Below are 16,841 nucleotides of genomic sequence, written 5' to 3' on the forward strand. Positions count from 1 at the left end.
AATCGAGCTTATTACACCACAACAAATCCAATAATTATTGTCTGATCTTAAGATTTACCAAATGATCCTGGTTAGTTATTTGTGCGTGACATGAAATAAGATCATTATCGGGAGGGAAAAAACAGCTGCTTGGACAATTAATTTTGACGAGATGATGAGGATGTTAGCAATATAAAAATATTTTGGTTCCAAAATGACCAAATAACAGAGTCGATCAACAAGAATATAAATAAATAAAACTACATACGAGTATGTGCAACACTATATGATGTCAATACTTAAAAAAAGTAATCAGAATGTCCGTTATCCATCCTACTACCATCTATGTACAACATAGACCTCTGATATAAACTAATGTACAGGCTCAGTAATAGATGGGTCAACTCAAGTTGTCCACCATCTAATCATCTCACAACGGGCGAATCCAGCACGATTGATCCCTAAATTAAAGCAAAGCAAGCAGCATACAATTTCAGAGCAGATGATTGTGAAGCACCAAAGCTAACAAATTGGAACAACTCAGAAGGTGGAGCTAACCTCACTGATCGGCATTGGTAGTCTGGTCTCGCTCAATGAACTGTAACGCTTCATCTTTAGAGACAACATTTACTCGACTGACACGTTTATGGTGTGTCACTCCATAAATCTTGTCAGCAACTTTCACAAGCTCTGGTCGAAAAGTTGTAGTAATGAATTGTGTATTTGCTTGGTCAGCCAACCTACGGATCATATCTAACAAAAGAACAGGTAAGGATCCTCAGGTGATCAAAATAAAATACAAAGCCACAAATAATTTCGGAAAATTATTGCAGATATATAACTAAATTATGAAATTGATCAGTTTTTTCACATTAAGAAGGAAGACTATAAGGAAAAGTTAAGCATACTTCCAACAGCTGTTCTGTACTGAGGATCTAGTGCTGCATCTATTTCATCAAAAAGATAAAATGGGGCTGGATCACATCTCTGTATGGCAAAGATCAATGCCAATGCTACAACGGTTTTCTGACCACCAGATAATTGCTTCATAGACTGTGTCTCCCCTTGCCCAGTAAATGATACCTGTTATGTACATCATCACTTAGAATATTTTCAGATCAATAATGGTTGAGCCGAGAAGAATTATTCAATTATTTCTAGGAGTAAATAATGTTATAAAAATATGCTCTCATACAGATACAAGTGTCTTGATCAGACAAGAAACTCGAAGCTTTGAGTAGCTTCAGCAACAATATATACCTCATTTATATTACTTGATTTTGTTAAATGATGTTCACTTTCAGCAAAATACCAGAGATAACTGAAAGGATATCATCCATAACTTATCATTCCCTCAAACTATACCATTACTTCACACATATTCTCATCTCCCATATTCTACTGCAGGTCAACTTACACAAAAACCTTATCTTTGCAAAATTTCCATGAAAACCTTTTCTCAAAGTGTAAAACCATGAACTATTTGGTAGGACAGTTTCCTTTTTAAGCTAATCTAACAGTCAAATTCAATTAACTTTTTCAATGGGTTAAAATAACGAATCCCTTGTTTGCAGATACAAATGTAAAAGACATTCCGGACAAAACAATAAATCATGTCTGTGGATAGAAAGATAACTCATGCAAAACAACCCTGCTATAGTATACTTGCCTTCACTTTCACTCCAATATATTTCTCTACTCTTCCCTCAGTATCTGCTGTACGGGGCCCATCTTCATCCATATCATCATCTCCATTGTCTCCATCCTGTTAAAAATTACAATGTTATGAGTTCAAGGCTTCAAGCATGAAGTACTGAAGTAAAGTGAAGAAAACAGCAAGTAAACAACACAAACAAACAAGATCCACCTTCCTTCCTGGCTACGTGATTCAGAGTTTCAGACTGAAAGCACAGAGATTGTATATAGGGATTGGAAGTGTCAGACCCAGCTAGTTGCCTAATCTAAGGGACTTCCACATGTATTGGCTAAATTTAAGTGCCATTAGTATATCTAAAGTTGAGCAAGAGTGGTTGAATAACTTGATTTACTAAAGTATGATTTACATAGCACCCCATCTACCATCCATCCAACAAAAAACTCATACATGCCAGCAGAATAAGTAGCACCAGCATTGCCCAGTAGCAGAGCTTGCCAATTTGCCAAACACCTTTCATGGTTTATAAGAACTGGATGTCACTATTAGGCAAACTGTATGCTTTTGATCTCTATTTGTGTGAAGTAACAGGCAGCTGGTGTCTTGTCAATAAATCCAACAATAACTACCGGTCAATGACTACATAGTAACTAGTAATCACTTGGGAAATGAAATGGTAGGTTTTTATGCACTGAATAAAGTGTACAAGAGCCCGAGAAGATAAGGACTGAAGAATCTCAAGGAATTGAATAGACTAATATTCATGATAAAATAACATCAGTAAACAGACTAAACTTCAAGAAGCTGGGTAAATTTATTAATTTACTAACCTTTTTCTTCATCATGACCAAGAATCCGTGACCTCCTTGCACAAGTTCAGAGAATACCTCTCGAAAGTTCCTAGCAACACCCTTGAAAGTACGCTCTATAGACTCATCTTTTCGTTGATCCAGAACTTCTATTAATTCTTTAATTTTCTGCAGCAAAAGGTAATAGCGCGCACACACACATATTTTACGTACATCAGAGTACATATAATGGGTAGAGAGAGAGAGAGAGAGAGCCAAACGAATGTGATATAATCAGAAACAATTATGTCTCTTGCGCATATTTAAACAGTCAACAAGCTGAAAAGAAAACAAATAGGAACATGAAGTATACAATACCTCATCACCTGCATCCAGCTCAGCTTGCCTTTTCTGGAGCTCTTCCCGTTGCTCTGTGAAATTTACATACTGATCCAAAGCTTTTTTGTTCACATGACTAAACTGTTGAAGTTGTTCATTACACTTATGAAGCATCTTATGCAATTCTTTTGCACCTTTCCGCCTATACCTGTTTATACAAGCATATTATCAAAAAAGAGTTCTTAAGAACAATTAAAATAAGTATGATAATGAATAAGATCAGTTACATGACTTTGCTTTCAAATTTGAACTTAAAAAAAAAAAATCTATGGAACATTTCCCACATCTTTTAACAAAAACCAGTCATGGCTCTTGGGAACAAAACCAGAGGCTTACCATCTCTCTCACAGCATTGGATTCCATAGAAACGAAATTCCAAATTATGCAACTACTTAGTTCCTCACCAAATCATCAGACTCCCCATAAGAAAGATGACCCTAATAACTGAAATTACGTTCCTAATTCCTACTTGCACTTAAAGACATTTTTATAAACCATCTAAACTATCTTGATACCAGATCCTCAACATATACTGAAAATTAAAACACGCTTATCATGTCAGCTTGTCGCAATTTCACCCATTTTCAAAAGTAATACTTGCATTAAGCAGATAAGTTCTGCATGCTAAATTTTGCTTATCTATCTAATACTCGTGTAATAATAGGTAAGAGTATAAGACATTCACTCAAATTGAAGGAGGACCCTCATTGATGATAATTAAACATTGAAACTATCTGAATTGATCAGCATACATCAAACAGTTGTCAACTAAGCAAAAAAAAAACTGCAGCTATACTATCAGATAAATATATTAGTTGAGTGCAGAAATCACATTACGTGTCAAAAGCATCTGAAGACAACGGACCCAAGTCTCTGATTTTTTTTGAGTACTCTTCCTGCCTAGCAAGAAGCATATTCTTGTTACTTATTAACTGCTCTAGTTCTTCTGCTTCCTCCTGAAGCCTTTTCTCATAATCGACTCTTAATTTCTGCAATGACAGTAGTTAAATCAACAACAATAAATCAAAGACATTAACTGCTGCATAAATGTGTGAAATTGATCATCACCTGCAATCTATCATCTTCAATTTTAATTTCCTTTAGTTTCTTCGTTATATTGTTCATTGACGCAGAAACTCCTGCACAACAGACATTAGAGGATTAGAAGAACCATTCAAGCGAATAAGATAGGAAAACAGATCTGACTCAAGACTCGCTTTTTAGCTCCTCTGTTGCCTCATCCACTAAAGATTTGGCCTCATCCATTTCCTTCTGATTTGATTCGGCCTCAGCAGACAACATTTCATCATCTGCAGATGACATAATGTCAACCAACTCCTGTTGGCGACGCAACAGATTTGTGGAAAGATTTGTCTCAAGCTCCAATTTTTTTGTTTCAATCTGTAAATGGAAAAGAAAAACATGAAAAGATTGAAGACTACACACAATGTAACACATACTTGACAAAAATATAGTTAAATCTTCAAATAACATTCGTGCCAACCTCCATAAGCTTTGACCTGCATTCCATTAGTTTCTCCTTCATTTCCTTGATCTCTGGGTTCAATCGAGTCAGAAGAACCCTCTCCTCTGGATTCAAATGATCAACAAGGTCTGTACCCATCTCAGCCTGTTTCTGGGCTACACTGGCATTAAGTTGCTCAATTTGTGTACGTACATTAGAAAGCAATTTTTCCTACACAAAAGCAGCAAGCTAGATGTAAAAATCAAATAAATCACATTTTAATTTCTAAACACCATTTGGTGCATACCTTCTTTTCTAGAGCAGTAGATGTTGATCGCTTTTGCTTGTTAGCATCTGCAATATCCTGACGAAGCTGCTCCACTTCTGATCTATGATGAGCACGATCAGCATCTATTTTTTGCTGCTCTGTAATCTTCTCAGTAATTTTCTGATCTATATGTGATGATTGTTAAGACATAACAAATGATAGACATATTGTCAAAGTCCTCAGTATCAAAATGTCTCCCTCTCTCTGTACAAACTCCAAGACCAGTATGGGATTAAACTTTTAGAATCCTCTTTACCCAACTTAAGCAAAAATTGTACTTGCAAATAGATGGCTTTACGATTCACAGCATAGTACCAACTAAGCCAAACAGTGGTATTAAAGGCATTGTTAAGGATGAGGTTAACAACATTAGGATTACGAAGATTGACAGATTTGGTAACATTCCCAAGAAATCATGAATTTGAAATTCAGAATTATTTTAAGCAGTAAAATATATCTATATACCAGCACAAAAAATTTAACATACAATTTAAATATCTATCACAGGTTAAAAAATTAATGAAGTGAACTTTACTTTATATATAAAAGAAATTAATAATAAGAAACCAAAAAAAGTGGTCTTACTTTAGGTGGATTGGTGGTACTATATGTTGAGCCGGAAGCAACAAAAAAAACCTCAAGTCCTTAAGCATAAAAATTGTAAACCAAAAATCCTACCGGTTTCTCGAGAATTTTTTTTGTTTTTCTAAACCATGTACACTCCTAATATTTGCCAGAGAGAGAGAGAGAGAGAGAGGGTTAGCAATTAAGTTTTGATTGTAAAGCCTTAGGAGAAGGATATCTTGAAGTTGGAGCCTTACTTCCTCTAATTCTTTCTTCTTCATATTAATTACCCTTGTATTCTGCTTAATTATATTCATAAACTTCAATTTCGAGCGTCTATAATCATAGAATCCTCCCGTCATCCCACCTTTCTTGCTTACTTGGTCACCTGCTCCAGTATAAAACAAAATCAAAAAGGTGATCAACAGAAGCAATATCAATTAGCAAGAAAAGGGAAAATTAGGGGACCTTCCAGAGTAATGCAATCTAAACCATCAGTACGAGCAACTCTGGCAGCAACATCCAAATTTCGACAGACCACAGTTCTTCCAAATACCTTGGGCAAGTTAATACAGCTTCATAAGCTTAAAAATGTTACAGAATAAAGGAAATGAAATGAGACTGAAGTCGAAAGCACATCTATACATAATGAGACTGAAGTCAAAAGCACATCTATACAAAATAAAAATAAAATAAAATAAAATAACCAAAGAGATAACCAACAGCTTTGGAGATAGCCACAGAAAGAAGTATTTACAATAACCATATCCCAGTTCCAAAGCTCTTAGAACTTGGAAAAAGGTAGCTAATATGATAGGAAAAAAAAAGGACAACTATCAATCCTTTAATAAGCCCAACATCATTTACAATGGAGAGACATTTTGACAAGCACAACGGCCTTCCACCCTGCCTTCATACAAAGTATTTGGTGTTGTAATTTTGGGACTAAAGCAAAAAGAGCCATCATGCGGATAAACAGATAAGAGATAACTCAAAATAAATCAAACACCACTCTAACGCAGTAGTCTCGCTAGACTTTAGAAACGTCAGGTTACTAAAATGGTCAATGGTGAAGGTATGAACATTTCATAGATAAAAATATACAAACTTTCTAACAACCAAATAATCATATTAAGAAAGGAAAAAAAAAAAAAAAAAGGGACGCTCACCTGGGAAAATGCTTTAGAGTAGTTATCTTGAAATTTCAATTTCTTCACCAAAGGTACTACATCGTCATTTTGTGGACAAGTGACATGTGGAGGCCTGACCTTGTTCAGAGGTATAAATGTCACTCGTCCACCCTTTGAGGCATTGAGATGCCTAATAATCTTAGTTGCGGTTTCATCTGAATCAACCACCACATGGAATAAGCTGCACATAGCAATAACAATGACACATGAAAAAATTAGTCTCTGAGAGATTGGACATAGCTTTCCAAGGCTAAGTTTCATCAAAGGAACAGCATATACCTGTTTCCAGCAGTAACTTCAACTGCAGTAAAGAACCTCTCATCACACTCCAACAATTCAATGAGTGACCCAAAGACACCCTCAATCCGGTACTGGTCGCAAATTCTCCTAACAGAAGTCAGTCCCCTCCTAATATCCTACAAAATAGAGGAGAGAAAATAAAGATCAAGTAATACACATAGCTGATACATGGTAAAGGAAGATGGAAAACTACTTTTTCCCTTCTATTATACTTGAATTATGGATGGCCATGCAGGAAAGGTAGTCTAAGCCAAGTTGATCATCAAACTAATAAACTATAGATTAAATACTAAAAGAAGAGGTGAGTAATACTGTAGTACATTGCTAGTGAAATATTTCATTTACACAAAGAGTGTGGAGCCAGGAAGGCAGATTGCTGTTTGAAATTCCAGATTACAAGAAACTTTTATCTAATATTTAAGTGTTAACGGATATGAAAAGGCACAGGCCATAATTTAAGCATAACAACCCAAAGTTCCATTATTCAAAAACCTAATTGACTGATCAAGCAGAAAGCTGGATCTCAACAAGCACCTTCACTATAAGCATAAATCAAGTCTTCTTTTAGAATGCCTCTTTATGTACTACACTAAAGCTTTACCAGCACAAGCTCAGGAAAGTGAGACAATTAATCATTCAAAAAGATAATTTTGCTCAAACATTTGGTCAAAAGAAAAAAGGTAAACACCAACACCAAGACATCACACTCCCACATCAGGTTCCATAGAGCATATAATAGTTGTCGTGCAACTCCTACACGAATACAATACCAAATGGATAGTTCAAAAGCACTTACACCAGGAGTGGCATGGTCAAGATTCTTTTCTGCCTTCACCACCTCGGACGTTAATTTTTCGATCTCAGAAGACAGCTCATTTTCTCTTTCCCACAACAACCTGGCATGTAAAATATTAAAATTAGAAAACAGTGCAACGATCCAGATAGACAAGAAAGGTGAAAATTAAAAATTGAACAAACAACCAAACAAACAAGGAGACTTAAGGACAAGGGAACAGAACTCACTTCCGCTCATCTTGTAGCTTGTCTCTTTGCCCCTTGGATGTAATAAACCCATCGTTTGACTGATTAATGTTGCTTTCAAGTGCTGACAAATTAGCTTTTCGGGATTTAATAAAATCATCTATATCCCTGAGCTGAGCATTGAGGTTATCAAATTCATCCTGGAGCTTCTGTTCCTGTAGATACAGAAGCCAAGACAGCATAAAGAATAAACTCTAAATTCAATAGAAGCTGATGATAGAGCAAAAAAAAAGCAATTTCAGCACATTAAACGTCCACAGCTCACAATGCAACGAAAAAAAAAATGAGCACACCATAAACCTCAAGGCTAATCAAGACAAAGTAGCACGTTCTAGCAATGTAGTGCTTGTTAAGATACAAGGTAAAATCTCAAGGCTAATGAAGACAAAGTAGCACGTTCTAACAATGTAGTGCTTTGTAAGAATCATTGAGAGTAGCAGTGAGGAACAAGAAATTATCTGCCCACTCCATCTCCTTTCTCTAACAACAGAGAAGCACAAAATCCAAATAATACTCGACTTCAGCAATCAATATATGAGAAAATTAGTTATTGGATTGGACAGACAAAAGGATACACTCCAACAAACAGATGCATAATATTGTACTCAATCACAATTGAACAGTCAAAATAAAGTGTGTTATCCACAAGATAATCCAAACTCCCACCCCCACCCCTTTTTCTATCCTTATATAATTGCTAACCATTCCACTGCCAGACAATTGCCACTGCTTGCTGCCAATCTGGAAATGAACCAAAAGTAAAGCAAGTTCCAGACCCAGCATCCACTGGTACAAAGCTGCAAGACACCATTCTTTTTCAATCTTATTTTTTCCTCTCCACCAGTACCCAGTATTGTCATTCCTACAGTGTATCCCTATCCCTTATTCAATCCATTAGCATTACTCCCAATCTGGACAGATCAGAGAAACCGTGAAAGCTTGCTTGAAATTTTAGTGATGCACAAAGGCACACCAGTTCCATTTAACAGAAAATTCTTCTCATCAACAAGATTTATGTCAATTACTCCCTCTATCCTAAATTAGTTCGAATACTTACCACTGCAAATACTCCCTTGGTCCCAAATTAGTTCCGAAACTTATCACAACAAAGAGCTATTAAAGATAACTTGTCATCGAACAATCTATTGTTATAATAGAAAAGTAAAGTGTATAAGAGGAGATGGGGATGCAACAAGACAGAATCATTGTAAAGCAGAAAATACATTCAAGATTTTTTTTTTTTTTTTTTTTTTTGAAAGAACGTTCAAGATTAGTATAAAGTAAAGACAATAAGGAAAATTTTCCAAACCAGAGGTCATGCAATGGGATAGGTCACTGGGCCTTATAAATAATGAATAGCAATCATTGCAAGTACCAAGGATTTTCCAAATTACCCCTTGCGGTTAAATCTGAGCAGTGCATTAAAATAATGGATGGCTAAGATTACTCTATATTAATATTAGTTTTCTTTATCAAGCCCATTAGCATAAAATCTACCTGTAACTGGTTTGAAGAAAGAACTCGCTCAAGTTCATCTATTTCCTTTTGAAGCCACTGATCACGAGCTGCTTTACTAGGAAACTGAGTGGCCCGACCTTGCTTCTGATAAAGGATACTGAGCTTCTTTTCACGCTCCATTATTCTGCAAGTTACAAAAGGGAGAAAAGTAATCCAGTCAGTTAAATTATAGTGCCTTTCATCCCCAGCATGAGAACCAAAAAGCAATCTCTATACTCAAGGAAAAGGCAGGCCATCAAATATTAGCAGGCACATGCCAGAAATATACATATCCAAGGCTTTTCCAAATCATACCCTTTAGTCATCTCATTCTCCTGCATCTTTAAGGCATCATATGAAGGCTTAATTACTTCAATCTCATTAGTTGACTCCAAGATTTCCCGTTTCACAAACTCAAGCTGTTTGGCAGCATCATTCTACAACAACACATAAAAAAAGGAAAGAAATATTTATCTATCTTCAATAAATTGCTACTCCGTAGACAAAGAACTTAAATTTTTAAACAATAATACAGTAAACCCTCTACAACCTTGACACGTGAACTTCTGGAAATCCTCTCTTTCAAATCTCTGCAATCAAGCTCAATTTGTGTCTTCCTTTTTATTGCTTCTGTACGACGACTCTCAACTGCCACTTTCTCCTTGCTCAACACTTGAAGCTCTTTGGAAAGCCTTTTCGAATCCTTGTCCAAGATCTTGCATTTTTCTTCAGACTCCAGAACAGTGTTGTACATTGTAGTTGACTTATCGGAAACTTTGTCCCGCTCTTCTTCAACCTGAAAAGGATATGAGAAACAACCAAACAATGATAGAAGAATTAGGTAAGTAAAGGCTTTTGTATTCAAACCCATACAAAAACCGTGTATTGACGACAATAGTTCATCATAACACACCAATAAATCATCAAATAGCTACATTGGAGTGAATTATTATCTCAGTTTTAACAGGATTATAAACTATCCATACCATTAACAACAACAAATTTCTCAAATATTAATTACATCCATTATGTGTTTACAGTGTTGATCAAATTACTATTGTGTATCCGTGTCATATATCTACTTCAGGCAAAATGCTGACCTTGGCTAACTTCTGTCGAGCATCTTGGAGTTCCTTATCATAGATGGTGTACTCCAGGGATTTTCTCTGCCTGTCAAGCTGCTGATATTTTCTCAGATCCTCCTTCTCTTCATCCAGCTCCTTCAACCGCTCATCCAAGTATTTAACTACTTCAATAATCTGTTTTCGTTTATTACCTGGTAACCAGAGGAAAAATCTCAAAGAAATAGCAAAATGGACAAATCAAATCAAAAGAGACATGACGCATACAAAAGCAATAGACTTCCTCGAGCCTAAACCTGAGATGAGAAACAAGGGTACATGCTTATGCAAATTACACACATATCATATATGGGAAATAGAGCCACAATTTTGAATCACAGAAGATTTAAAAGCCACAATTTTGTTAGGTGCTTCTAAATATTCTCCAGAGCTTAGGGTGCCCCAGTTGCACAATTAACCGAGGTCCATGAAGATGATAATTTCTGCTTCTAGCACCTAAATGCCTCAGGCACCACCTCATGCCATCTTTATCATACAATGGACAGTAATGCTAAAGGTAATTCATTTAGTTGTGACTAACCAGTTTCATGCATGATTTTCAAACTCTCACGCCGCCTCTCCTCATAAACTCGAGTACCTCCAATTTCCTTGAGCAGATCTAGTCGTTCTGCGTCCTTCATAAGTGTCAATGATGCAATCTACAAAACATCCCAGTTCAGAAAAATAATATCAAGCCACTGAGAAGAGATAAAGTTTCTGGCATGTTTTAACCTACATATAAACATATTAGCACAGACAAGCAAGTCGATAGTCACCTTTCCTTGTTGTACAACATAGTAAGGATTTGAGCGAGAAAATCCCGCACTTTCTAGAAGGTTCATGACCTCTGTCTTCCTATACAAAACAGTATAACATTTAATTCAACAAGGGTAAATTTAATCAAAGGGCAATGAACTGACGAAATATATAAGGAAATGAAATCAGGAGATACAGTAAATAGGATGTGTTCTCACGTGATATGTTTCCCATCCAGAAAGTATTCATCCTTTTTGAGCCCAATTGTGCGCCGCAAGCGGACTTCATCTTTATCAACCTGAAGAAGGGTAAAACAATGGTCAAGTTCATGAACCAACACCCACCAATGAGCTAAAGTATATGACGTAATGGTTCATTTAATATGTTCGTGGATGATGAATTTCAATCCACACCCCTGGCCAAAAAAAGTGCAGGAGCCAAGTGAGGAAGAGTTGAAAGATATGCAGATCATTTGAACGTAGGAAGTTGATGGCAGAGATCAGCGAGCAGAAAAAATACCCTTATAGATGAGAGGATGAATAGGGGGAAACAGAAACAAGTGTAAAGAATATTTTACCGGAATTCGATTGTCAGTATTATCAAACACGATCTCCACAAATGCAGACAAAACTTGATTTCCTGCTCCTTCCTGTTAAAAGTTATCCACAAGTGAGAGAAACAACAGTAGTCAAGTTTTTTACGAAAATTTGGGAAATTTAACATCATCCAAAGGTTCAGCATACATCCATAATAATAACCTCAATTAGGCATCTCTTTAGAGAAAAGCTCCAAATACCCTCACATAGAGACTAATATTGAATAAGTGGATAGGAAGCAATATCTTTTCTCTTTTTAAAGATTTCAATACACCCAAACAAATAAATATCCTACAATAGGCAAACAAAGAAAGAGACAGCATAGATGCATTGGTAGTTAGTAATGCCAAGGCAGGGTTGATTATATTGGTCCAAAATATGGGGATTGGGTCTGAAATGGCCACACTGCTAGCAATACAGAGATGCAAGAATGCACAAAATTAGGAATTCATCAACCACATATCAAAACTGAGAGCATTAATGTGAATATACACTGACCCAGAATGACATTGAAATATTCTATTACACAATAATTATTAAACAATCCAAAGTTCCATTATTCAAAAACCTAAAGCAAACATATGCCTTTTTTCTATGTCATTCTGGGTCAGTGTATATTCACATTAAAAGAAGCTAAAAATAGAAAGAGTAAACATTCTTTAAGCATTTTTAACACCAATCTAAATGTGATTTCATAATAAAAATTCCTAAATATACCATGTGAAGAAATATAATCAAAGTTTATAGTTAACCCCTAGGGATGCATATATCAAAACCGAATGAATAACAGAAAAACTTACATGAAGTAACGCATGCCTGTCCTCGCTACGAAGATTTTGGAAAAGATCGCTGAGGACAAAACGGATTGCTACATAGGGGAAATTTGTTAAATGGAGAATCTAACATACAAATATAAAAACATATAAAGGTAGATAAATAGGTAAATAATATATGCAAATAACCTACCATGAAAAAAGTTTGACTTTCCAGAACCATTAGCACCAACTGCATGCAGCAACAAACTCCAAATTAAAGACAAGAGGCATTGTTGCATACACCCACAATAGCATATACCTAATCAGTATTAACATGCAAGCATGTACGTAACAAAACACCAGCAAATACTACATATTTCCACTGCCAAAATACCTACACTGAGACGCACAACATGCTGCTAAGCAAGTTCAACCAACAGCAACATTCCAACTAGTCATCCAACGATTGTATTTTCCACCAGAAAAAAAGACTTCATACAATACCATAAAACCAACTCTTACCCTACTCAAATAATTGCATTCCAAAAATGAGATCATAACCTCAAATGTCAAATTCGCATCCCAGATAGTATTCACTCATCTTTTATTTCACTTGAAGGATTATTTATAAAAAAAATAAATAAATAAATAAAAGATTTTACAGCCTCAAATGTCAAAAATTCAAAAAGCATATCACTTCAAGCTTTAATTACTGATATAATGGCTAAACAAACATATGCCTTTTTTCTCTGAGTCATAAGCTGAAAATTTTGTTGCAAAAGACCCTATGTAGAGATAAATAGCACAGGAGATTAGGAGAAAGGGCAAAGGGGTACATGAGCAAAGCTCTAGCTAGAAGTAATAGTAATCACAATGTTTGTATATGAGTGAGAAACTAAGAATGTATTTATTGTGAATAAATGCTTCTTATAAACCCCCAACAACCCAATTAAAACAAAATTAAAAAAATTCCTTGGACTTTCATATTTAATGGCTTGGGAAAAGAAAAAAAAAAAAAAAAAAAAAAAGAGCAGACTAATATATTCTCTTAGCAATGCAAATTTAGTAAACAAAAAAGAAGTGCTCAGAAGCATACATTATCTGGATATAATCATGCGTCATAAGCTCACCTTATATAACACGAAAAGTCAGTGTGTGTAATTTTTCGGTTATTTGTCTTAGTAACAATCAATGGCAAGCGCGTAATATAGTAACCAGATCATCAGATAACTGAGTATCACATCCAAATAAAAAAATACTTCAAACAATCCCAAACCAAGATCACAGTTCCATGATCACCCATTATGTTGGAGGATCATCATTCCCTCACTATCTACATCTACATCTACATCATGTAATTTTATAAACAATGTTCCTGGATTTTGAGTTTTCTGACTACTTGAAAGATACAATACCTGTTTCCTTTGATGGCCCATATTTTCGGAAGGTGGATGTCACGAGCAGTACAATATAAGTACATTTGCAGCAGGAGAATCAAAGAGAAAAACCAATAACAGTGAAGATAATCAGGAAGAAAACCATACCTACACAATTAACCTTTGAACTAAATGCTTCAGTGGCCACTTGTTCTTTATAACTCTTAAAACCTTCAATAATAACCTGCACATAAAATCGAGACGAATTGCAACAAAAACACCAACTAATTATAATTACAATAAAAATAATCACCAAAAACACACTCAATTATCCAATGTTCAAACCCAAATGTCTTCAATTAGGGTTTTAAACTAGAAAAAAAATCATAAATTAGGAATTACCTGCTTTATATGCATGATTACAGCAGAAACACAATGCCGCAACCTCTGCAAATAAAATCAAATCGAAATCAAAACTTTCTGTAACTGCATCATAAGTCAAAAATGAGAACTAAAATGATAAATGGAAGTAAGCAGAAGATGATTAAGTAGAAATTAACCCTAAAATTGAAGAGAAAATCAGCGAAATTGAAGAACAGAAGTACAAATTTAAGTTCTAGGGTTTGAAAAACTTACGAGTTGCAGCAATCAGTGAGAATTGATTGGAAAAAATTGAAGAGAGAGATGGAGTAACGAAGGCGGGAGAGTGAAGAAGCGAATTGCGTGAAAAATGAGTTGTGCGATGAAAATTTTTGGGTCGCCAAAATAAATTGCAAATCTCAAAATTCCCGGGTTACTGAAGTTGGGTGTAAATTCCCCCTTTTAATTTTTTTTATTTTATTTTATTTCTACATACCAAAAAAAAAAATGTACAAAATTTTTAGGGGTTGTTAAACACCGTCCTCAAATCTCGAGTAATGCCCACAAAAATGTGTACTAATTCATGTTTTGGGCGTAAGAGAAATAAAGAGGGTGATATTAGACTACTAAAAATACGGAGTATCTAACAAAGAAAAAGAGTTGAACATTTGGAAACGAAAAGTGTTTAGTGATTTTTTTTACCTAAAATTTAATTTACCTTGGGTAGCTAATAAAAAATTAATGTCCTTACCAACTTTGCTATCTTTTACTTATGCTTCATACTCAATTATAATATACTGTTTTTGCAAAGAAAAAATTATAATATAATGAATATTTTAATTTGTACATGACATCTGAGAGCGTTTATTTAGTTTCATTAGTTATTATTGTCCACTTATTTTTTGTAATTATATAGTCTATAATTTTATAGCCCAAATAGTATTGATATTCAAATCAAAACATGGTGCATCGCCCGGAGCCACATACTAGTTAGCTGATTAAATTTGGATATTGTGATTATGTACTCTACATATAGAGTTGCATCCCTTTTTACAAATGATCATTTGTATGAAGTAGAAATATTGAAACAAAGTTATTGATAGATGAGTTTGATTACCACCTCCGTTGAATATTATGTGCAACTTTAGGGTATTACTTATAAGATATAAAATATTTCAAAGTTGCACATAACATTTAACGGAAGTAGTATAATGGATATACTATTGAAACATGATAGTTTTTACGTAGAAATAGGAGTGAAATCTCAAAATCACTAAATTGTTACGTCCTATTTTCACACACAATACAATATCTAAATAATATACTAGTAGAACTTTACCTACTTCTACAGTTCTACATAGTACCTTTTTATTAAGGGTACATCGTACAAGTTATAAGTACTTATACTAATAGTGCGTAATGCGTAGTACTTCAATTCGTATAATTAATGAAATTCACTATAATATCACATGATGTGCTAGAAAGTATGAAGCAAATTAGTGAATTTTGACATTTTTTCATTCTTATCGGATGTTTACATCATATTATTAATGAATAATGACCATAAGTTGCTTGAATATACTATAAGAGACCAGAGACCTCGGCAGCCTTGTAAACCTGAAACTACGAAGGACAAAAGCTCGATCATTCATCTAATTCGAGAGGCTTGAAATATTTCCTGTCGATAAGATATGTTCCCATGCTCAAACGTATAGCCCATACATCCATAGGTTTCCTAGAAATAATCCTGTCATTTAACATAAATTTTTTGCATGATTATTTCATATTGAAATTATAACAAGAAACTAAAAATAAAAAAATAAAAATACATTAACTAATAATACACGTAACTTTCAGTCAATTGTTCTGTCACAGTATCATCCCATTTACTTATTTATAGCATAAATATAGGCCGTAATTTTCACAATAAATCCCGATTAATAAAATTAAGTATAGAAATCATATTTCACAAAATTCCTAGCAGTATAGTTTTGTGCCTTCTATTATATCATTGTGTCACAATTTTTTGGGTAAAATCCCGACCCGATATGTATGACTTTTTTTATTTTTAATAAACACCAAATAACTACCACTCCAATAATTTTTTTAAAATAATTTTTTCAAAAAGCTCTAATAACTATCAAAATTTCACTTTGTATTTTTTTCCTTCGCGTATAATATATACCCCGTGCATTAGCATAGGTATGCTCTAGTGTCACAAAATTCCTAGCAATATAGTTTTGTGCTTTTTAATAAAGACGGAGTATGAATTTTTACCTTCCAACATCGCCGGTGTTAACTAAGCCAATATTGAGTCTAAGGCAAGGAACAGAAGCAGCAGTTTTAATCATTCGAGGAGCCTCAGTAATGATAACTGGAGAACCTATGCTCAATTTCAATGCATCTTTCTTTGTAGTCTCTTCAGGGAATGATTGTTCATTCAGCTCACACTTGAACGCAAAATCATCGGTTCGGGTTTGGGTTCGAGTTTGAATTCTGATGATAGGTTGTAGATAAGCCACCTTTGAAGATATTTGAGGACTTGGGAGTGGCTTACATTTGATGGAAGATAAAGAGAGCGACATTGGTGAGCACAAATTTACTCTTAGAAGAATAATTTACGGAGAGAAGGAAAGAAATAACAAAAACTTTTGTGTGGCTCTTGTGAAATT

At 34.7% G+C, this 16,841-nt stretch overlaps 2 protein-coding genes across 2 annotated transcripts; both read right to left on the reverse strand.

Annotated features, from left to right (window-relative positions):
• Positions 1-161: 161 nt before the first annotated feature.
• On the reverse strand, positions 162-14,597 carry LOC145570111 (structural maintenance of chromosomes protein 3-like). The gene is made up of 30 exons (XM_081629105.1): positions 14,446-14,597; positions 14,212-14,256; positions 13,978-14,053; positions 12,645-12,683; positions 12,479-12,546; positions 11,660-11,731; positions 11,301-11,380; positions 11,103-11,181; positions 10,868-10,985; positions 10,306-10,481; positions 9,756-10,001; positions 9,521-9,642; positions 9,206-9,350; positions 7,691-7,863; positions 7,464-7,563; positions 6,647-6,783; positions 6,347-6,548; positions 5,646-5,733; positions 5,412-5,565; positions 4,593-4,740; positions 4,325-4,516; positions 4,038-4,221; positions 3,889-3,959; positions 3,658-3,809; positions 2,800-2,968; positions 2,464-2,610; positions 1,649-1,744; positions 888-1,062; positions 538-732; positions 162-440 (listed from the first exon to the last, which is right to left on the reverse strand). Exons 2-29 carry the CDS (start codon positions 14,224-14,226, stop codon positions 539-541), a joined length of 3,618 nt encoding a protein of 1,205 aa, XP_081485231.1. The 5' UTR covers positions 14,227-14,256; positions 14,446-14,597; the 3' UTR covers positions 162-440; position 538.
• Positions 14,598-15,426: 829 nt separating this feature from the next.
• CRR42 (DUF3148 family protein) lies at positions 15,427-16,841 on the reverse strand. The gene is made up of 2 exons (XM_081630745.1): positions 16,447-16,841; positions 15,427-15,916 (listed from the first exon to the last, which is right to left on the reverse strand). Exons 1-2 carry the CDS (start codon positions 16,752-16,754, stop codon positions 15,814-15,816), a joined length of 411 nt encoding a protein of 136 aa, XP_081486871.1. The 5' UTR covers positions 16,755-16,841; the 3' UTR covers positions 15,427-15,813.

This window comes from Chenopodium album, chromosome 12, assembly GCF_948465745.1.
Source record: "Chenopodium album chromosome 12, dcCheAlbu1.1, whole genome shotgun sequence".
Lineage (NCBI taxonomy): Eukaryota > Viridiplantae > Streptophyta > Magnoliopsida > Caryophyllales > Amaranthaceae > Chenopodium > Chenopodium album.